This window comes from Lissotriton helveticus, chromosome 8, assembly GCF_964261635.1.
Source record: "Lissotriton helveticus chromosome 8, aLisHel1.1, whole genome shotgun sequence".
Taxonomy (NCBI): Eukaryota; Metazoa; Chordata; class Amphibia; order Caudata; family Salamandridae; genus Lissotriton; species Lissotriton helveticus.
Window position 1 is genome coordinate 11,284,901 of NC_136069.1, and position 23,112 is coordinate 11,308,012.

The 23,112-nt window shown below is 49.7% G+C and overlaps 1 protein-coding gene across 1 annotated transcript in view; it reads right to left on the reverse strand.

Annotated features, from left to right (window-relative positions):
* CASQ2 (calsequestrin 2) overlaps positions 1-23,112 on the reverse strand; it is a 247,467-nt gene that overhangs the window by 82,846 nt on the left and 141,509 nt on the right. The window contains exons 3-5 of the mRNA XM_078656366.1: positions 15,240-15,340; positions 10,321-10,432; positions 3,913-3,986 (exon numbers count right to left, since the gene is read on the reverse strand). Of these exons, the coding sequence (XP_078512492.1) occupies positions 3,913-3,986; positions 10,321-10,432; positions 15,240-15,340 (287 nt within the window). The remainder of the gene's footprint in view (positions 1-3,912; positions 3,987-10,320; positions 10,433-15,239; positions 15,341-23,112) is intronic.

Below are 23,112 nucleotides of genomic sequence, written 5' to 3' on the forward strand. Positions count from 1 at the left end.
TGAACCTAAGGAGCAGACAAGGGACCCCAGGGACCTGGACCTTGAGCCTAAAGAGCAAAGAAGGGACCCCAGTGACCTGGATCTTGAACCTAAGGAGCAGACAAGGGACCCCGGGGACCTGGACCTTGAGCCTAAAGAGCAAAGAAGGGACCCCGGTGACCTGGATCTTGAACCTAAGGAGCAGACAAGGGACCCCGGGGACCTGGACCTTGAGCCTAAAGAGCAAAGAAGGGACCCCAGTGACCTGGGTGTTGAACCTAAGGAGCAGACGAGGGACCCCGGTGACCTGGATCTTGAACCTAAGGAGCAGACGAGGGACCCCGGTGACCTGGACCTTGAACCTAAGGAGCAGACGAAGGACCCCGGTGACCTGGATCTTGTACCTAAGGAGCAGACGAGGGACCCCGGTGACCTGATCATGAACCTAAGGAGCAGACGAAGGACCCCGGTGACCTGGGTGTTGAACCTAAGGAGCAGACGAGGGACCCCAGTGACCTGGATCTTGAACTTAAGGAGCAGACGAGGGACCCCGGTGACCTGGGTGTTGAACCTAAGGAGCAGACGAGGGACCCCAGTGACATGGATCTTGAACTTAAGGAGCAGACGAGGGACCCCGGTGACCTGGGTGTTGAACCTAAGGAGCAGACGAGGGACCCCGGTGACCTGAATCTTGAACCTAAGGAGCAGACGAGGGACCCCAGGGACCTGGATCTTGAACCTAAGGAGCAGACGAGGGACCCCGGTAACCTGGATCTTGAGCCTAAGGAGCAGACGAGGGACCCCAGTGACCTGGATCTTGAACTTAAGGAGCAGACGAGGGACCCAGTGACCTGGATCTTGAACCTAAGGAGCAGACGAGGGACCCCGGGGACCTGGGTGTTGAACCTAAGGAGCAGACGAGGGACCCCAGTGACATGGATCTTGAACTTAAGGAGCAGACGAGGGACCCCGGTGACCTGGATCTTGAACCTAAGGAGCAGACGAGGGACCCCAGTGACATGGATCTTGAACTTAAGGAGCAGACGAGGGACCCCGGTGACCTGGGTGTTGAACCTAAGGAGCAGACGAGGGACCCCGGTGACCTGAATTTTGAACCTAAGGAGCAGACGAGGGACCCCAGGGACCAGGATCTTGAACCTAAGGAGCAGACGAGGGACCCCGGTGACCTGGAGCTTGAACCTAAGGAGCAGACGAGGGACCTCGGTGACCTGGACCTTGAACCTAAAGAGCAAAGAAGGGACCCCGGTGACCTGGACCTTAAACCTAAGGAGCAGACAAGGGACCCCAGGGACCTGGACCTTGAGCCTAAAGAGCAAAGAAGGGACCCGGTGACCTGGATCTTGAACCTAAGGAGCAGACGAGGGACCCCAGTGACCTGGATCTTGAACCTAAGGAGCAGACGAGGGACCCCGGTGACCTGGATCTTGAACCTAAGGAGCAGACGAGGGACCCAGTGACCTGGACCTTGAACCTAAGGAGCAAAGAAGGGACCCCGGTGACCTGGATCTTGAACCTAAGGAGCAGACGAGGGACCCCGGTGACCTGGATCTTGAACCTAAGGAGCAGACGAGGGACCCAGTGACCTGGACCTTGAACCTAAGGAGCAAAGAAGGGACCCCGGTGACCTGGACCTTGAACCTAAGGAGCAGACAAGGGACCCCGGTGACCTGGACCTTGAACCTAAGGAGCAGACGAGGGACCCCGGTGACCTGATCATGAACCTAAGGAGCAGACGAAGGACCCCGGTGACCTGGATCTTGAACCTAAGGAGCAGACGAGGGACCCCAGTGACCTGGGTGTTGAACCTAAGGAGCAGACGAGGGACCCCAGTGACATGGATCTTGAACTTAAGGAGCAGACGAGGGACCCCGGTGACCTGGGTGTTGAACCTAAGGAGCAGACGAGGGACCCCGGTGACCTGAATCTTGAACCTAAGGAGCAGACGAGGGACCCCAGTGACCTGGATCTTGAACTTAAGGAGCAGACGAGGGACCCCGGTGACCTGATCATGAACGTAAGGAGCAGACGAGGGACCCCGGTGACCTGGATCTTGAACCTAAGGAGCAGACGAGGGACCCCGGTGACCTGGGTGTTGAACCTAAGGAGCAGACGAGGGACCCCAGTGACATGGATCTTGAACTTAAGGAGCAGACGAGGGACCCCGGTGACCTGGGTGTTGAACCTAAGGAGCAGACGAGGGACCCCGGTGACCTGGATCTTGAACCTAAGGAGCAGACGAGGGACCCCAATGACCTGGATCTTGAACTTAAGGAGCAGACGAGGGACCCCGGTGACCTGGATCTTGAACCTAAGGAGCAGACGAGGGACCCCAGTGACCTGGATCTTGAACTTAAGGAGCAGACGAGGGACCCAGTGACCTGGATCTTGAACCTAAGGAGCAGACGAGGGACCCCGGTGACCTGGGTGTTGAACCTAAGGAGCAGACGAGTGACCCCGGTGACCTGATCCTGAACCTAAGGAGCAGACGAGGGACCCCGGTGACCTGGATCTTGAACCCATGGAGCAGACGAGGGACCCCGGTGACCTGGGTGTTGAACCTAAGGAGCAGACGAGTGACCCCGGTGAGCTGATCCTGAACCTAAGGAGCAGACGAGGGACCCCGGTGACCTGTATCTTGAACCTAAGGAGCAGACCAGGGACCCCAGGGACCTGGATGTTGAACCTAAGGAGCAGACGAGGGACCCCGGTGACCTGGATCTTGAACCTAAGGAGCTGACAAGGGACGCCGGTGACCTGGATCTTGAACCTAAGGAGCAGACGAGGGACCCCAGTGACCTGGATCTCGAACCTAAGGAGCAGACGAGTGACCCCAGTGACCTGTATCTTGGACCTAAGGAGCAGACGAGTGACCCCAGTGACCTGGATCTTGAACCTAAGGAGCAGACGAGGGACCCCAGTGACCTGATCCTGAACCTAAGGAGCAGACGAGGGACCCCGGTGACCTGGATCTTGAACCTAAGGAGCAGACGAGGGACCCCAGGGACCTGGATGTTGAACCTAAGGAGCTGACAAGGGATGCCGGTGACCTGGATCTTGAACCTAAGGAGCAGACGAGGGACTCCGGTGACCTGTATCTTGAACCTAAAGAGCAGACGAGGGACCCCTGTAACCTGGGGACCAATTCACAGAACTAACTTAAGACAAAATCCTAAACTTACTACCATTTTGGTATTCACAGAAGGCATTTACTCATTTCGGTATTTACAGAAGTTAGGACTCTTAACTTTAGGACTCCTAAATGCCTTCTGTGAATACCGATAGTCTTAAAGTTAGGTTTTTTCTCAGTTTAGGAGTAGTAAAGTTAGGAGTCCTAACCAGCCCTTTTACGTGTATGTGTGTGCCGAAACATATTCATCGCAAACCCATCTGGGAAGCAACGGAGCACTGAACAGTTGATGACAGCCCAGGGTGTGTTCATGATGCGTGCCAGTGAGGCAGAGATAAGGTGGGCACCCAACAGGTGAGGTGGTTGGGCCCGGTTCACAGAACTAACTCAAGATAAAATCCTAAACTTACTACTTTTGGTATTCACAGAAGGCATTTAGGAGTAGTAAAGTTAGGATTTTGTCTTAAGTTTGATTTAAGACAAACTTAAGACAAACTTAAGACAGACTTAAGACAGACTTAAGTTAGGATTTTGTCTTAAGTTAGTTCTGTTAATTGGCCCCATAGTGTCTGTGAAGGGAGGTGTCTTCAGGGCTCTCTGAATCGCAGGAGGGCGGCGGTTCTGATGCCAGTGAGAGCGGCGTTCAAGACCATGGGTGCATAGACTGTGAAGGCCTGACTTATGATGGTGTTTCCCTTCCTGCATCTTCTTGCTTCCAATCTCACCACTACGAGTCTACACTCAGTGCAGAGGCAGGGGGGCGTTTGGTGCGGGACGACACTCACCGCTTTCTCAAAGGTGGCGAAGAACTTGATGTAAGGATGGAAATGTTCAGCCGCCTCCTCAAATGCTTTGTAATCTGGACCAGAAGGAGACAAAAGAGGAGGAAAGGGTAGTTTTCAGTGAGAGCAAAGAACACAAAAGACATCAATATTCAGCATTTATTTGTGGACCACCAAGGAAGCTGGACCAAGCAAAGAAGGCAGGCGATTATCAACTGAGAGATGCTTGTCACACACAGTCCTTATCTTGGGGAAGTCCATGAAAATGACATGGAGGGAATTTGTTCAGAAAGAGCTCTCCACGGTAGTCCTAGCAGTTCTTGCCTTTTTGGTGCAGGCAATGTATTTCCTTACTAGATTAAATGATTACTAGTTGAGGGGGTGAAACCCTAATCAAGCAGCAATCACAATCTCTGTCAGGGTGACACACAAGCAAACCCAACTTAACTTGAGCTTAACCCTCTGGTAACTTGGCACAAAAGCAGCAAAGCTTAACTTAGAGGAAATTTGTAAAGAATTTAGGCAGCACACAAACAGTAATAAAGTGAAAACACAATACCAAAAAAGTCCCACACCAATACAGAAAAGAGATTAAAATGCAAGAAATTATTTGACACCAAAACAACACATAACCAGTCAATAGAATCGGAGATTTGCAATTTTAAATGTTTAACTAAAAATAGCGCTAAGAGCACAAAGCACCGACTGTGGATCTTAAGTCGCGTGGACCGGGACACAGTCACAAGTTCAGGCTGAGTGCAATGGAGTAAGGGCAAGATAGAGGGACCAGGTTAGGCCAGATGAACAAAGTAACTTCAATGCTGGTTGTGGAGCAGTGAGAGGTCCCGCCTTGACGATGCATCGTGTAGCGGTGGATTGGAGGGGCTGCGAGGTTGTGATGTGAGGCTCTGTGTCGAGGATGTACTTTTTCGCAAGGAGTTTTTATGCCCTGATGAAGTCATTGGGTGATTTTTTCCGTGACGAAACACGTGTCGGCTTGGTTTTATGGCTACATTCTGTATGATTCCTATCAACATTATATGAAGAATGGCTATTTGATGGAATCTTCACGATTATGAAGAGAAAAGAAAGAAAAATAAAGGAACTAATTGATTGAACTTTGAAAATAGAAAGAATTTTGATTTAGTCTCTTTTCTCTTGAACTTATTATATTTTGTGCTGTGCTCGGGAACAATAACGTGGTTACTGTGTCGAGGATGCTTTGAACAGCGGTGGTTCCGAGTAGTGGCGGGGCTGCGGTGTGAGTCGTGTGTCGAAGATGCGTCAAGGAGCAGCGAATCCAAGGAGCTGTCGGGCTATGATGCGAGGTGCAGCATTCAGGATGCGTCATGTTGTGGCAGCTCCAAGGAGTGATGAAGTCCTGTGTCATGTTGCATTGGATCTGCCAGGCACACAGATGGGCTGGCAGAGCACCTTCAGGCCCACGTCCAAGGGTCCAGGACTGGGGTGGCACCACTTGGTGGGCAGGACTCACAGCAGGTGCAGGGTTCAAGGAGGTTGAAGCTGTTTTTGCCCCAATGCTCTGATCAGGAGGCCAGTCAATTAGCCCATGGGGTCACTCTGGTGCTCCTGGGTTTAAGGTGCAGGCCCAGTCCTTCTCACTCAGGCAGCAGGGCAGCAGGGCAGAGAGCAGTAGAGTAGCAGGGCAGAAGGGCTGGAGAGCAGTAGAGTAGCAGGGCAGCAGGGCTGGAGAGCAGTAGAGTAGCAGGGCAGCAGGGCTGGAGAGCAGTAGAGTAGCAGGGCAGCAGGGCTGGAGAGCAGTAGAGTAGCAGGGCAGCAGGGCAGAGAGCAGTAGAGTAGCAGGGCAGCAGGGCTGGAGAGCAGTAGAGTAGCAGGGCAGCAGGGCTGGAGAGCAGTAGAGTAGCAGGGCAGCAGGGCTGGAGAGCAGTAGAGTAGCAGGGCAGCAGGGCTGGAGAGCAGTAGAGTAGCAGGGCAGCAGGGCAGAGAGCAGTAGAGTAGCAGGGCAGCAGGGCTGGAGAGCAGTAGAGTAGCAGGGCAGCAGGGCTGGAGAGCAGTAGAGTAGCAGGGCAGCAGGGCTGGAGAGCAGAAGAGTAGCAGGTCAGCAGGGCTGGAGAGCAGTAGAGTAGCAGGACAGCAGAGTAACAGTCCTTCTTGCAGCAGAGCAGCACAGCAGTCCTTCTGAGTCTTCCACAGGTCCAGATGTGTACTGGAGTGTTGAGTCTGAGTGTCCATGGTTTATACCCGGTGCACGCTTTGAAGTGAGAGAAGTTTCTACAGGCTTCCAAACCCCTGACGTGACGGGTATCCCCTATATCCCTGTCTTGGTCCCAGCATGTCTGGGGACACAAAAGACTAATGACAAACCCTTTGTGAGTGTGCTCCGGCAGAGCCTTTGTGATGTGCAAGTCTGGTAGGCGGCTTATAAACATTCACTTGCTCAGTATATCAGGCTCTGAGCTCCTACTTCATGCGCACACGAGGCTCTGGATTGTAAACATCCACATGCTCAGCATATCCGGTCTCTACGTCATGTGTACATGAGACCCTGGGGCCTCATTTATGAGAAGTGACGCATCGCTGCGTGAAAACAGCGATGCGTCACTTTTCACTGCGCCCTCCTTGCGTCATGATTGATGCGTCATATTTACAGTATGACGCATCAAGTCGCAAGGAGTTACAGGTACGTCAGTATTTCTGACATATCTGTATGGCGCAAAAGTGACGCAATGCTGGAGTGTGTCACAAAAGTGACGCAACTCCAGCAATGCGTCCTTTCACATGGAGCAAGCCTCATGTGAAAGGGCCTGCGTCAAATTGACGCATTTGTGTCCTAGAAGTGGCGCAGTGAAATCCTATAGATTTCACTGTGTCACTTCTATGACCCTTTCTTGCATCAATACGCCCCCCCTGCATACATGATACCTGGCGCAGGTATAATGTAGCGCAGGGGTTTACAAAGTGACACATCTACCTAGATGCGTCACTTTGTAAATATGGTGCAACAAGGCACATTTTTTACGCTGCTGGTGCGTGACGCACCGGCGGCGTAAAAGTGACGCACGGCCTCATAAATGAGGCCCCTGGTATTTAAACATCGGCTTGCTCGGTATATGAGGATTTCAACTCTGTGTTCCTACTTCATGTGTACATGAGACCCTGGCATCTAAGCATCCACGTGCTCGTTAAATCAAGCGCTGAGCTCCAACTTCATGTGCACATGAGGTTCTGGATTATAAACATCTGAGGATTTTTAATTTCTTTAGTCTAGTCATATTGGAGTGCCTATAAAGTTAACATACTGTGGCTAACTAGTGCACACAGATTTTCGTATTTGCGGCCTACTCATTTACGCCTGCAGTATAGCAGGCCTGTTTGACTAAGGTACCTCCAGCTTGAATTGTGCAATCACTGTTTTCCTGTATTTGTATTCATGTCATGCAACCCACTGAGTTGTCCTTGTCATTCGCAAGCTTTATTTATTTATTTATGCATTTTTATATAGCGCGGACTTTACCCGAAGGTGTCAGAGCGCTTCACAATAGGAACAGAACTGATACATGAGAACATTACAAGTGAACAAAATACAAAAGCAAACGTTACATTAAATGAAGCAAAAATGACAATTGTGTGCCAACAAAATACAAGAGGTAGCAAACGGTGCATTACAGGAGGAAAAAGTGACGTGTGCCGGTTACAAAAGTGTACAAAATAAACATAGAGGTATAATACTGCAATATAAGGAGGACATAGTATAAAAGTATTGTATCAGTATAGAAGCTTGCTCCTCTGACTCCTCTCTGCCTCCTGGAACAAAGGGATTGCTCCAGGGGGCAGAGAGGAGTCAGAGGAGCAAGCTTCTATACTGAGAAAGCAGACAGAATGACCTTGGCACACAGATAGTGTGTTCAGCCCCAGAATCGAAACTTGTGTAACTGGTCCCAACTGGAAATTTCCAGTCTGGGCATGTCTGGGAGGGGTGGAAAAGCTCACTGTGTGTTCCCCTGTGTCCTGAATTCAGTCCCCCTCAGTGTCCACCTTAGAGTGCAGGTCTGACTGGGGCTCTCTCTGCAGAGATTCACTAATACAGCTGGTTTGTGTTCTCTGCTGCCTGACTGCCTCTTTACTTGGGAATTTTGCAAAAAACACAGTTGATGGACAGAATGTAGAACAATGTCATACATTCACCCCGGTACAGAGATCTGGGCCTAAATCCATCGTTTTTTTGCACTCCACACCACCCTGGGTTAGACACTGGCTATATGCAAATCAGCTCTGACCCTGTGCCTCATGGGAACAGTCCAGTCCGAACTACCAAGCCATGTCTTTCCCAGACCGGAATCAAGCATCCAAGGACCGGTTTCTGGCTACCAGCCTTCATTCAGCCTGGATAGCTTGACTCCAGTGGTGTGGAGAGCCTGGGACTCACGTCTGAGCATACCCAGCCCACTCGGGGTGAAAATTACAAAAAACACAGTTGATGGACAGAATGTAGAACAATGTCATACATTCACCCCAGTACAAGGATCTGGGCCTAAATCCATCGTTTTTTTCACTCCACACCACCCTGGGTTAGACACTGGCTATATGCAAATCAGCTCTGACCCTTTGCCTCATGGGAAAAGTCCAGTCCGAACTGCCAAGCCCTGTCTTTCCCAGACGGGAATCAAGCATCCAAGGACCGGTTTCTGGCTATCAGCCTTCATTCAGCCTGGATAGCTTGACTCCAGTGGTGTGGAGAGCCTGGGACTCACGTCTGAGCATACCCAGCCCATTGTTTTTTGCAATCTTTCCTTGGGAAGGGATAGAGGGGGTTATGGTGAGAACCCGCATGGCCCCAGAGTTGTCACGTCCTTCACATCCACTTGCTCATCATACCAGGCTCTGAGCTCCTACTTCATGTGCACATGAGGCTCTGGATTATAAACATCCACTTGCTCAGCATATAAAGCTCTCAACTCCTTCCTCATGTGTACGCGAGGTTATGGTTTCTGAATGTTCATGTGCTCAGTATTTTAGGATCTGGGCTCCTACTTCATGTGTACATGGGATCCTCGTATCTAAACATCCACTACCTTTGTCTAGGAGGAGCTGAACCCTCTGGTCCTACTTCACGTGCACTGATTTTCTGGTTTCCAAATATCCACGTGCTCAGTCTATTAGGTTCTGAGCTTCAAGCTCCAATTTGTTTTAAAAATCAGCAATGTGGGTGCCAGTCTCTGGATGTGTGCATTCTCCATACATGAGGCTTTAGGCTCTAGGGGGCATATTATCAAGGGGGTTTATCTCCGCTTTTTTGGCTTTAAAAGCCAAGAAAGCGGAGATAAAATTATCTCCCTATTACCTAGCTGTCGCTAACACCAGTTAGCGACAGCTAGTAGGAGATAGCGACCATCTTGGGCCCCACTTTGCGTGTCAGTGATATTTATCACTAATGACATGCAAAGTGGGCGTGCCAAGATGTTAGCGACTGGAAACAGTCGCTAACATCGCTATCTCCTATTACCAACTTTTGGAGATATTCGTGCTAAGCGCGAATATCTCCAAAAACTAACACCTGCCCTGAGCAGTTCTTAGCCATGTTATCCAATGGGAGGTGGATAACATGGCTAAGAGCATTAGCTCGGTAATGCAAGAATATCGCTGACTTTTCAGCGATATTCATGCATTTCGGCCGATTTTTATCGCTTAGGAGATAAACCTTGATAATATCAAGGCTCCTAAGCGATAAAAATCGTCGGAGCGTGGCAATATTTTAATGCCCGCTAACCAAGCTTAGCGATAATTATCGCTATAGCTTGGTAATATGCCCCTATATTCTCTGTGTGTGAGAGTATGTGCTCTGAGTCCTCCTCCTCTGTACTTGGGGTCTTTGATTACTACATTTCTGTACATGAGATTCTAGGCTCTCATCCTGTGATGTTACAGACTCTGACACCCCACTTCCTTTGTCCCCGTGTGGGTTTTTATACTGTGGGATTGTTTGGCTCTGGTATCTAAGCTTCTCTATCATCAGTACATAAAGTTCTGGTATCTTTCATTCTGTTTACATTAGGTGTAAGGCTCTGAGGGCCCGATTCACAGAACTAACTTAAGACAAAATCCTAAACTTACGACCCATTTTAAAGTTAGGATTTTTCTCAGTTTAGGAGTAGTAAAGTTAGGAGTCCTAACTTTAGGACTCCTAAACTGAGAAAAATCCTAACTTTAAGGCTTTTGGTATTCACAGAAGGCATTTAGGAGTCCTAAAGTTAGGAGTCATAACTTTACTACTCCTAAAATGAGAAAAATCCTAACTTTACTTTTACTGTCATAATTACGTGCTGGTGTTACCAAAAGAAATGCCCGTGCTGAGCTCAGGCAAACCCTGGTACAAATTAAGCACTTGATTCAGCAGCGCGGATGCAATGCATGCTTCATTCTCAGACTCACGCTCAGACTCTTCGTTCTTGAAGAAGCCGATGAGCTTGATCTCCTCTTCGATGCTCTCGAAGGCCGTCAGCTCCAGCTTGCTGTTGATGACCTCCACAGGGTCCTCCATGAGCTGAGAAAGAGAAGAAAGACTCATGGGTTAACCAGGGATCTCTGTGCCTGACCGCTCCGTTGTGGCCCTTCACCAATCCCACTGTGGGCCAGTGACCCAAAGCTTGTTATTTATTGGATTCTACGGACCTTGAAAACGAGGGCGTTGGAGTACTTTATGTCATATAATATATTGTATTTTTTTAATTACCCCAGCATTTAAAGAAACATTATAGAATGAAATAATCAGAGAGCAGGGGGGGAGGGGATCTGAGATATTGGTGGCCCATTGGTCCAGATGCTCTGGGTGAATTGACTGATTACTCTGTGCTGCTGTTTAGACTGCTGGGAGGTGGACAGAGAAGAGGGGTCCTCATTTCTTTCCTGATCATTTAGCACTGATGCAGGTGGGGGCTGTTTTCCTGGTTTTCTTTAATTTGGCCAGGTGATCCCCAGGTGATCCCCAGGTGTGCACTGCTGGTGGTGCAGGTGTGCGCTGCTGGTGTGCAGGTGTGCGCTGCTGGTGGTGCAGGTGTGCGCTGCTGGTGTGCAGGTGTGCGCTGCTGGTGGTGCAGGACAGCTACAGAAGCTACATTTTTCAGCCAGAAAGTCTGGTCTAGAGTGGCTGGCCTTGTTGGAGATACTTAGGGGCATATTTACAATGTCCCTGTGGCACTTTTATGCCACTAGAGCATCACTTTTGTGACGCTGTGGATGCGCAGTGTGCCAGCCCATATTTACAAGGCCAAGGAAAGCCACCCTGCACGGCTTTTCATTGTTTAGTAAATAAAGAGTAAGGCAATGCCTTACTCTGGGTGGAAGGGGCGCTCCATGGCTGTTACTGTGGGTGTTCCAATGCAATTCCATGGTTTTTGACACTGCCCAAGATTTACAACATAGCGTAAAACTAACGCCTACTCAAAGCTGGCATAACAAGGAGAAATGTTTACATTTCTCCTCATTCATCCCTCTTTCTACATGTGCTGCATTCTGCAGCACGCATATAACGAGGAAAAGGCCTCCTATGATTGGTTTTTGCAGGAAGGCGTCCCTTCCTGCTCAAAAACAATAATGCCAACAACACAGACCCCCTTGCACCCACCATGGTGCAAGGGTGCCTGATTTGGTGCCCGGCCACGGTTTGTGCACACACGCTGGCAGAAAGGACTGAAATGAGCTGTACATTTTAGATACAACATTTTCCTGCACTTTTCCTTTGACGTAGAGCTGCAGCGAGAAGTCTTGCTGTGCTGCCGTATGACAAAATATTGTAAATATGCTCTGAGTCACATACATTTTATGCTTGGTGTAGGTGAGAACCGGTGGAGATCTGAGGGGCACATTTGCAAGAACTGACGCATCGGCAGTGATGCGTCAAATTTCTTTATCCTGCGTCAGATACCCTTACGATGGCATGGATGGGCTGCATTTACAGTACAGGGCTCCATGGCGCAAGCCTCCACAGATGCATCAGAAATACTGGTGCATCTGTGGCTCAAATGTGTCTCATTTCTGTAGTTGGTCATAGGACTGACGCAACTGCAGCAATTCATCAAAAAACAGAGGCGATTCCCATTGTAAAGCCGCTGCGTCATTTCCGACGCCTGATTTGAAGAGTTGTAGGAATTTTGACACATTCAAGGATTAGAGGGATGCAGAGAAAACTTGTAAATTTCACTGTGCCAATTGTAAGTGTTTTTTACGAGGTAACGCCTACCCTGCATACATTATACACTGCACAGGTATGATGTGACCCGGGCCTACACAAACTGACGCATTGGGACCAATGCGTCAGTTTGTAAATATGGGGCAAGGTGGAGCACTGAATACGCCACCGCTGCAACAACAAAAACAACGCAGCGGTGGCGCAAGCTCCTTGTAAATATGCCCTTGCGTGTGGAGGGGATGTGGTTGAACACCTGCAGCCCCTGGAGTCAGGGGTCCCTCCTGTCAGTGATCTGAAGGTTGCAGGGGTGCAGCTTCACTGCAGCAGTGCCACCAGGTAGGGCATGAGAGGTTGTGATGACGTGTGGTGCAGGCGTGGCCGCGATGAGCCCTTTCCTGGACCTCCTCAAGGAAGGGGAAGTGAGTGACCGCTGGTGGGGAGGGAGGATATGGATGGTTTCCAGGGAGGATGGAAAAGTGACAATGAGCAGCTCATGGGCCCGATTCACAGAACTAACTTAAGAAAAAATCCTAAACGTACTACTTTTGGTATTCACAGAAGACATTTAGTAGTAGTAAAGTTAGGATTTTGTCTTAAGTCTGTCTTAAGTTTGTCTTAAGTCTGTCTTAAATTTGTCTTAAATCTGTCTTAAGTTTGTCTTAAATTTGTCTTAAGTCTGTCTTAAGTCTGTCTTAAATTTGTCTTAAATCTGTCTTAAGTCTGTCTTAAGTTTGTCTTAAGTCTGTCTTAAGTCTGCCTTAAGTCAGTCTTAAATTTGTCTTAAGTCTGTCTTAAGTTTGTCTTAAGTTTGCCTTAAGTCTGTCTTAAGTCTGTCTTAAGTCTGTCTTAAGTCTGTCTTAAGTCTGTCTTAAGTTTGCCTTAAGTCTGTCTTAAGTTTGTTTTAAGTCTGTCTTATGTCTGTCTTAAGTCTGTCTTAAGTTTGTCTTAAGTCTGTCTTAAGTTTGTCTTAAGTCTGTCTTAAGTCTGTCTTAAGTCTGTCTTAAGTTTGTTTTAAGTCTGTCTTAAGTCTGTCTTAAGTTTTGTCAAACTTAAGACAAATTCCAAACTTTACTACTACTGAATGCCTTTTGTGAATACCAAAAGTAGTAAGTTTAGGATTTTGTCTTAAGTTAGTTCTGTGAATCGGCCCCAGGAGTTCAAGGAATGGACAAGGGCACCCGGAGGAATGGGTTCAATGTAGGAGGAGTGAAGAATGTCATTGTTGAGTGGCCTTGAGAACAGTGGTGGCTCCTCCTCTAAGGCGGCAGTACAAAAGGTTATCATTTTATTTTTCTTTGTGGGACTCTGAGCCAGGTCGGGCAGGGCCAGGCTCGCTGACGTAGAGGAAGCGGGAGAAGTTTGCACTCTCTCCCTAAGGGTGCATGACTGGTAGGCTGGCCGTCTTGAGCCGGCCAAGCAGTCATGCGCACTTACCGTGCTCTCCACTAGGCTGTGTTGTACAGCCTGATAGAGAACATGCCAAGGCTCACAGGCACTGCTTGAGCAGCCAAACAGGCTGCTCAGACCAATCACGATGTTGCTCATGCAGCGTTGTGATTGGCTCGGAGAGTTTCGGAGCCTGGGTGCTTCCGGTGCTGGCAAGGACGGAGGAGAGGTGCGCGGCGAGAAGTTTGTTTTATTTATTTTTTCGCCCCACCACCTCTGTTCCGAGGTAGCTGCCACTGTTTGAGAAGATAGAGAATGGTGTTCGAATCATTGATGATGAAGAGCCAGAAGACGTGCCAGATGTGGCTGCTGTGGGTGAGATGGCGGGTGTCGTGGTTGTGCGGCAGAACCCCACAGGTCTGCGCATAGGTTCTTCTTTCTCTACCAACTTCCAAACCACCGGTCCGCCATCCCATCAAGGCACAGGGTGGCCGCTACTGGCATACATTGTAGAACGTCTGTCTTCCATATTGAAGGGAATAGTCCTTCTCTTATGTCTATAATGTCACAGACATAGTAGAAGGAATGTCACTTGCAAAGGAGAAGGAAGGATGTCTGTTATGTCTGTGTGGCTATAGACATATAGGAGTGTCCTGTTGATATTTTATTGTTTGCCAGGATGTTCTACGCAAGGCTTGGCCATGCACGGCAGGGGTGCGGACTGCTGCGCGGGGTACGTGTGTGGCCAGGCACGCTAATGCACAGCCCTGCTGGAACCACCCAACCCCTTCAGGACATTCAATAAATACAATTAAACCTTGTTTGGGATTTTAGTGGGGATGTATGGACGTGAAATTTAGGCCCATCCTCAGATCTTCAGTGGTGACTCCACACTTTACCTGGCACCTGTGAATATTTGTGGGTGAATTCTGAAAAGGTTTTTCCTGGCCTACCCTCAATCCATCTGGAATGTTAAAACTAGGGCTGGGCATAGTTTGCGAAGTAGCGCTACACGAAGCTACGCAAAGTGCACTTCGCACTACGCGAGCTACGCGTAGCACTACGCAAGCTGCGTAGTAGCATGTTCGCACTGTGCAAGATGCGTTTTCAATGATTGCACAGTGCGGACAAGCATCCGGCACTCTGCAAGCATTGAAAACGGCATCTTGCAAAGTGCGAGATGTAGTTTTCTGCCGCTTGAGTAGATTTTTACTCGAGCGGCAGCTTTCTCAACACGGACTGGTAGTTTCTCATCGCAAGCGGTCGCGGGCATACCAGGATGTCATTTTGCTTGCTCGCGGTCACCAACTTGACGTTGAGGACCGCGAGCAAGCAAAAAATTACCCCTGCACTACGCTACGCTACGCGTGTTTGCACTGTGCTACGTGCAGTTCACGTAGTGCGAAGTAGCGCAAACTTCACAAACTACGTGAGCGTAGCGTAGTACTTTGCCCAGGGTTAGTTAAAACCCTGAGTCTGAATCTACCTCAAGTATCGCTTGACCAGTTGCGTAACGCAAAATAATGCCCCCTCATTCAGACTTGTAGAATTGGTCCTGTGTCTCCCATGTCTCACAGATATGGATTGACCTGGGGCTGAATGGGGACCCCCTGGAGCGCTGGGGTCCCCTCTGTGCCACCTGGGATTCAGGGGCTTTCATTTTGCCCCTGCACATGATCATAGTTGAAGATATGGGAAACCTTGGGGTGAAGCCCACCGGGGAACTCATGCCTGAGCAGCTGCCTGTACAGTGTGAAGGAATGATTGCGAGACTTACGTCCAGGAGGAGCTCGACGAGGACGTCCGCGGCCATCTGACCATCATACTCGATGACGTTGTCGTCCTTGAAGATGTAGAGGCTGCCCTCCTCGGTGCACCCTGGGACAGGAAGAGAGAACTGGTGAGAGGAAAGCTTTGAGCACAGAGGAAGGAAACTGCGAGAGCGAAGCCCAGGGCTGTCATGAGAGAGGTTCCAGTGGGACTCAAACCTGAGTGGGCTTCGGCGGCAGCGAAGGGCTGAGGATCAGGCTAAAGTACTGTGACATGCGTGTGCATGCATGTATGCATGTATGGGTACTGTAGGAAAGTAGCATCTGCTTCTATGATGCCCCCCACTTTTTGCCGGTGCTCAGCTGTTATTGACTAGTCTGACTGGGATCCTGCTAATCAGACCCCAGTTTTTCTGCTTTCTCCCTAAATTGTCATGTTCAGTACTTCGGTACCTATAAGTCCCTAGTAAATGGTACTAAGGTACCCAGGGCATAGGTACCCCAGAGGTCCCCCATGGGCTGAAGCATGCATTATGCCTAGAGTGACCAGAATTGTAAAACCAAAAACCGGGACATTTCACGAAAATAGAAGAAGGACTACAGTTTTACTTCAAGCGACCGCACAGAATGACAGCCTCCTCATCAGAGAATTACACAACAGGCAGTGAGAACATGCATAAAATACAATTTTTAAACCCAGAAACGTGCCTGTTAATTACATTGCTTTCTTGAAACAACTGCTTACTTCCTAAGCTTTGTAAAACATAAAAAAGCACCTCCAGCCCTTTTCAGTCGACCCTCTCTAAAAACCGGGACAGGTGCTAAATTTCATGAAATCTGCCGGGACAGCTGGTGAAAAACTGGGACCGTTCAGGCAAATTTGGGACGCCTGGTCACCCTAATTATGTCACCCATGGGAGACCATTCAAAAGGGAACTACAGGCCTGTCATTACACCATGTGTAAGTTGGTGCTAGGACCACTTACTAAAGATATGGGTTTCCTATATTGTATTGTAATGTAATTGCATTTAAATAGCGCTTACTACCCCTGATGAACAGTCAAAGCGCTTTTTCGGCGAGTAGCATGCTACTCCGGAACCCATAAAGGATTAGTGTTGAATTAGAATAGTGAAATATGAAAGTAATTTGAGTGGTGGATAGGTTAGTCAGTTATTCTGATTCAGAAGGATAGCGGAAAGATAGGAGTGGGGAAAAAAAGGTTTGTATATATATATATATAGCGCTTGTTACCCCTGATGGGGTGTTGAAGCGTTTTTTTTGCGAGTAGCACGCTACTCAGGTAACCCATAAAGGATTAGTGTTGAATTAGTGTAGTGAAATAGGAAAGTAATTTGAGTGGTGGATATTAGTCAGTTATTTGGAGTAAGAAGTCTTGGGTCACTGCACTTAAAACCTATAGAAGTCACCCCTATAGCAGACTTTACAATCCTGGAGGCAGGGTGCTTGGTTCTAAGTGAGAGGGCGCACCTGCACAAGCAGGACCCCTCTGCAGCCTATGCAGTCCATCCTCCCGGATTGTCAGTGAAGCAGCCATATACTATATAGAGAGGTACCGCCTAATTACACAGTGACCATCTCGAAACTGGTTGCAACGAATCCTATCATGTTTGGTATCAAACATGTTGGAATCATACCCCCACACCATAAACGGTGTGGGAGGTATGATTCCAAGCACTGGAAGAGCCCTCCGTTAGGCTCTCAGTGTTCCCAGTACCAGCCTCCTAGACCCGGACAGCACAAAATGGCTGCTGCCGACCTGAGACACATTTCTGCTTTCCTGCTGCTGAGCCAAGCTCGAGTAGGGGAAGGCAGAACAAAGGGCATCCTGTCACAGGGCGGTGTGACCACCTCCCAAACAGGATTTAGTGTATTAGGGCTGGGTGGGTACGCTTATAAGTGACAGTAAATCTGCATGAGGGGCACATTTTGTCCCCTTTATGCATAGTTCCATTCAAACCAGTCCTGGGAGCCATTGGCTCCCACTCTGGCGCGAAACTGGACAAAGGACATGAAAGTAACCTCCCCACTGTCCAGACCCTGCCCTGGGAGGGTCCCCTGAATCATCCCAACCCTTTACTTAGTGTACTTTAGGGCTTAGTTGTGGGATAAGATTTAGATCAAACACCACTGCACTTCTACCGTCTGCGTACCCTGGACTTCATTTGGGCCTGACTTCGTGTCCCCCAGTCTGCTGCATCGTCTGTGCCTGTGCATCATACAGGAACCTTCCAGACTTCTGAAGCTGAACTCGGACAAGATGGAGGTCCTCCTCCTCGGCTCCAACCCTTCCGCCTGGGACGACTCTTGGTGGCCAACAGCACTGGGGGCAGCCCCGACACCCACCGACCACGCACGCAACCTGGGAATCATCCTCGACTCAACGCTCTCAATGACCAAGCAGGTCAACGCCGTCTCCTCCTCCTGCTGCAACACCCTCAGCATGATTCGCAAGATCTACAGATGGATCCCGACAGATACAAGAAAGACAGTCACCCAGGCCCTCGTCAGCAGCAGACTCGACTACGGAAACGCCCTCTACGCAGAAGCCCCAACCAAGTTAATCAAACGACTACAATGCATCCAAAACGCCTCGGGACGACTGATCCTCGACGTACCACGACACGGCCACATCACCCCCCACTTGAGAAACCTGAAATGGCTCCCCGTCAACAAGAGGATATCCTTCAAGCCCCTCACCTACGCACACAAGGCACTCCACAAGACCGGCCCAGCCTACCTCAACAGACGGCTCTCCTTCTAAATCCCCAACCGCCAGCTAAGCTCTGCCGACCTCTCACTCGCCACCGTCCCGCGCATCCGAAGAACAACCACCGGCAGGAGATCCTTCTCCCACCTCGCCGCCAAGACCTAGAACACCCTCCCACTGAGCCTACGACAGACCCAAGACCTGCTGACCTTCAGGAGGATACTCAAGACCTGGCTTTTCGATCAGTAGTGGCTTGCCCTCCCCAGTGCCTTGAGACCCTCGCGGGTATGTAGTGCACTTTACAAATGATTGATTGATTGATTGATTGATTGATTGATTGATTGAAGGAATCTCCCTTGAAGTGAAGGAGTCACCGCGACTAAGTCGACTCGTCTGCTGATACTGAGCGCCTCCGGACTCCGAAACGTTCTGCAACACAGGTGGTGGTTTTCCACAGCTCTCGAGGTCTGACGTGCCCTCTCACCAATTGTGAGGCCAGCATCCCTCATCGGAACCGCAGGAACCGAACCCCTGTGCAACACGTCGACTTGCAGTTGCAAAGGCTTGTTGTATTCCTTCCAGCAAGATATTTGCACTCCAAGTAGCCCCAACCTCAAGCACCTCAAGTGACCAAAGTCTTCACCCACATCGCATCTAACTGCTCCGTGGCCTGCTTCCTTTGGTGTTCTGCTCGAGGTGCTCTTGCGACTCCAGTGCCTCCGGCCTGTGGGTTCACTTGAGGGTCATCTTTGTTTCTTTTGGGCTCCCTTGATTGCTTGGGCAGGCCCTGACTCCCCTGCTTGTGGTGAGTCCCCTGGACCTTGCTGACCCCAACTTTACACCTTTTTCGACTTCTTCGTTGGTTGCCTTTCCCAAGGCTTGTTGGTGCTCCCGCCGGACATCGACCCCTCAGCATTCGACATCCGATGTGGGACAGCTCGTGCACAGCTCCTGGTCTTCCTCAGCATCACCAGGAAAAAAAACAAAAAAAAAAAAACACAGCTGCAAAGTCAAGGTCCTCATCCCCCATCCGGCAACACCCGACATCGGAGGGCATTCGTCTTCCAAATCTCCTGGTCACTCCTGAGTGACATAGAATTTGTTCCCTCTGCTTGCAGGTACCTTTCAACTAGAATCCCTCTTCAGATTCCACCGGACCTTTCTCCTTCCTCCCAGCTGCACTTTTCTGAAGTCCTCCAATGGGTTTGACGGCGATTTCTGACACCAATTTAAACAAATTTTCACCAAGCTTCCCTGGTGTAGGTAACATGGGTACTAGGGTATCCGCGGGTGAGGTGGCTCTCCAACCTTCGGTCTTCCACGGGGTTTCTTCAGGGTCCACTGGGAAGGGTCTTTAATCTTTAAAAATCAAACCGCAACTTACACGTTGAAATGTACGGAGAACGCGGTGGTGTTTCCACACCCTACAAGCTTTCCTTGGGGTCCCTATCTACTTACCTTGGCTGGTTCTGTGGGTCCCCAACAATTCTACGTCCTCTCAACATTGTCCTTGTGAGAAGTTGGCCTGGTATATGATGTCCACTAATTATAGTGGGCACCTTGCACCAGTCCAAACGACCCTTATTGATGGAAGGTTAAAGACAGCCTTTATTGAAAGCTATCCTAGTGGTAGCTGTGGAGAGCAGCCTTCAGGCTAAGTCTTGGAGGAATGTGAAGCATCTTGTTTTTACCAGTTTATAATCTTGTGAATGACCAAATGAAAGGAGAACCACACTAGCGATATATAAAATATATGTATGTTTTACTAAACACTCTCTACTAACCTGTTTATGAGATTAGAGCACAAAGCACACAATATTAAATCACTCGAACGACAGTAAATAGCATAATACACAGTGGGCTCCAGGGGGAGACCAAACCATATACTAAGAAAGTGGTATAACAACCACTACTTAACTAGACACAGTGCCTAGAGCACGTCAAACCGTGGGACCTCAAGGAACCACCCACAGTAGTGACACAGGGGACCCACGGAGGACGGGTGCAGTGTGGAAACACAGGCGGGAGCTCCGTACAATCCTATGGGAAAGTCGCGGCTGGAATTTTTGGGTTTAAGGACACTTCGGGGAGGACTAACCAAACCCTTTCAAACATAGAAGGTTCTAAGGCCAGCACCCTTGAGAGTACCGAGATACCCGTGTTACTTATCCCAGAGGAGCCGGGTGCATAGGGGTCAAGTGATGTCAGAAACCTTCGTCGTTTTCAATGGTGTGATGCGAAAAAGTGCTGCTGCCGGGAAGATGAAAAGTGTCCGGTGGAATCCTAGCCTGGATCCGAGGTGAGAAGAACCTGAAAGCAGAGGGGACAGAGTCTGGGTCACTTCAGCGTGACCAGGGGCTCGATAGACGAATGCCCACCGATGTTTGGCGCTTCAGGTGAGAAGATGCAATGCTTGACTCTGCAGCCACGGGGACAAGGAGATGTCGACAACAACCAAAGTCCGAAAGTGCGCTGTCCCACGATGGATGTCGAGTGCTGGTGGGGCCAGTGTCCGGATTGAACACCAACAAGCCTTGCAGACAGAGGAAATAAGCTTTGGTGAGGACCAGCAAGGTCCTGGGGACTCTCACAGCAATGGAGAGTCAGGGCATGTCTGGGGCAACCAGGAAAGCCCAAGGAAAGTCAGAGTTACCTTTGCAGGGACCCACAGGCCAACGGACAAGGGATCGCAAAGGGACCTCAAGCTGAATAACGAAATACTAGTCCACGGAACTCTCGTGGAGTGCAGGCCAGAAATCTTCAGTAGAAATACTGCTTGGGGTTGGGACTACAAGTAGCCCAGAGCACAGCCTCAGGGATTGTCGAAAAGCATATGCTGCTGCAAAAGTACACCGTGCACAGGGGTTCTAGTTCCACGGTCCCGCGAGGGATACTGGTCTCAGAATTACTGAGAGGTCAGATCAACCTCAGGGATGCTCAGGAACCCACCTCCTGTGTAGCAGAAATCTTGGGAGTCCTCAGGAGCTCGGGATATGCAAACTGGTCAGATGCGTGAAAGGTGCCTGCCTTGCAGGGGAGTAACTCCTTTACTCCAAGGGAGATTCTTCAGTCATCTAGCGCAGTGTAGATCGTCGAAGTACTTGGTTTCTGTAGCAGAGTTTAGTCCAAGTAAAATCTAAAGTCCTGTAGTCAGGGGTTCCTACTTTACACCCAAGGAAGCGGTGGGACAAACTCTGGGGAGCCACCTATGGGAGGGTCAGGACAGAGGGGTGGCTACACCCATAATCTTTGTCCAGTTTCCTGCCAGACAATGGCTCCTGCAACCGGTTTGAACTGGACTATGCACAAGGACACCAAATGTGTCCCCAGTGCAGACTTCAAAGCACTCTCAGAGTGCATCCACCCAGCCCCAATACACTAGAGCCTGTCTGGGAGGTGGTCACACCTCCCTGTGACAGGAAACCTATTGTCAAGACTTCCCCTGCTCGAGCTTGGCTCAGCAATAGGAGGGCAGACTTGCGTCTGTGGCTGGCAGCAACAATCTTGTGATGCCCAGATCGAGAAAGCTGGTACCGGGTAGCTGGGCGTGTCACATCAGTCCCTCTAAAAGGGTGGAATCACACCTCCCCCTCCAGTTACTGGCGGGGAGGTATGATTCCAAGGTGTTTGACACCAAACACAACATGTTTCTAAGCAGCCGTTTTAAAGTTAGCATTTACAGCGAGGTTATAATGCACATACATATATGGTTGGCTGCATCACAAACAACCCTGGAAAATAGGTTCTGAGGGCTGTAGAGGGGCTCTGCTCATGCATGGGCCCCCTCTCACACAAAACCCAGCACCCTGCCTTCAGGATTGATAAGGCCTGCCATAGTAGTGACTGATAGGTTTATATGTGTAGTGATTTCGAATAGATATAGGTAACCTATATCTAAGTAAGGGGTGCATGCACCACATTACCCAGGCTGCAGTAGCAGTCCTGTGGTGCCATTTTGGAAGGCTTCCCAGGGGTGGCATAATACATGCTTCAGCCCCTGGTAGGCGTCTAGGGTTCCTATGCCCTAGGTCATAGTATACCATATACTAGGGACGTATAAGGGTACCCCAGAATCCAATCTGGAGTGTACCTAATGTACATGCAATCAATTTAGAGAGGAAGCAGCTAGGCTGGGGTCCTGGATAGCAGGGCCCCAGACAGTCTAAAGTCGAGAAACAGTGAAACACCAGCAAAAACTGGGGGTAACCACAGGAAGCAGATCCTACTCTCCTACACCATCGCAGTGTTTAGACCTCAGGGGTCTCTAGCTCAGGACTGAGGTGCATAGACAGAGCTGTGCTTCTATTGTAGTGATTTCCCCCCTGGACCCACTTTGGTTCTCCCCCTAGTCTTCAGCTGTTACAGGTTTTAGGCTGCCTTTGTGAAGCCAGGTTATATTTGATGGACTTTGCTTGCACACTGGTATTCTTGCAATGCCTGGTACATGTTGCATTTTTTTCAGTAATCTTTCCCCTCCCTCGTCTGTACATTTGGTACAAGGTCACAGGCAGCACAAACCGAGATAGCGCCTCGTCTATGTTATTCGTTAGACGGCAGCTTCCAACCTCTAGACATAACATTGCCTGAAGGCTGTGTGTCTGAGGAGCTGGTTTCATTCTATAAAGTGTGCGGTGCCCCATTCTGGGTCAGAGAGGAGCGTCGCAGCCCTGCCCCCCGGAGCTGGCATCACCCACGGACGGCTCACCCCCTGACGCAGCGCTGACCGCCGGCACACTGTCCAGGTACGGGCATAAGCCTAATCTCATCGCATAGAGAGAGCTGTCCCTCTTTCGCAGTGTTTAGCTGACAGGGGCCTCTGGCTCAGGACTGAGGTGCATAGAGAGAGCTGTGCTTCTAGTGCTGTGTTTAGAAGACAGGGGTCTCTAGCTCAGGACTGAGGTGCATAGAGAGAGCTGTGCTTCTATCGCAGTGTTTAGCTGACAGGGGTCTCTGGCTCAGGACAGAGGTGCATAGAGAGAGCTGTGCTTCTATCACTGTGTTTGATGACAGGGGTCTCTAGCTCAGGACTGAGGTGCATAGAGAGAGCTGTGCTTCTAACGCTGTGTTTAGATGACAGGGGCCTCTAGCTCTGGACTGAGGTGCATAGAGAGAGCTGTGCTTCTAGTGCTGTGTTTAGATGACAGGGGTCTCT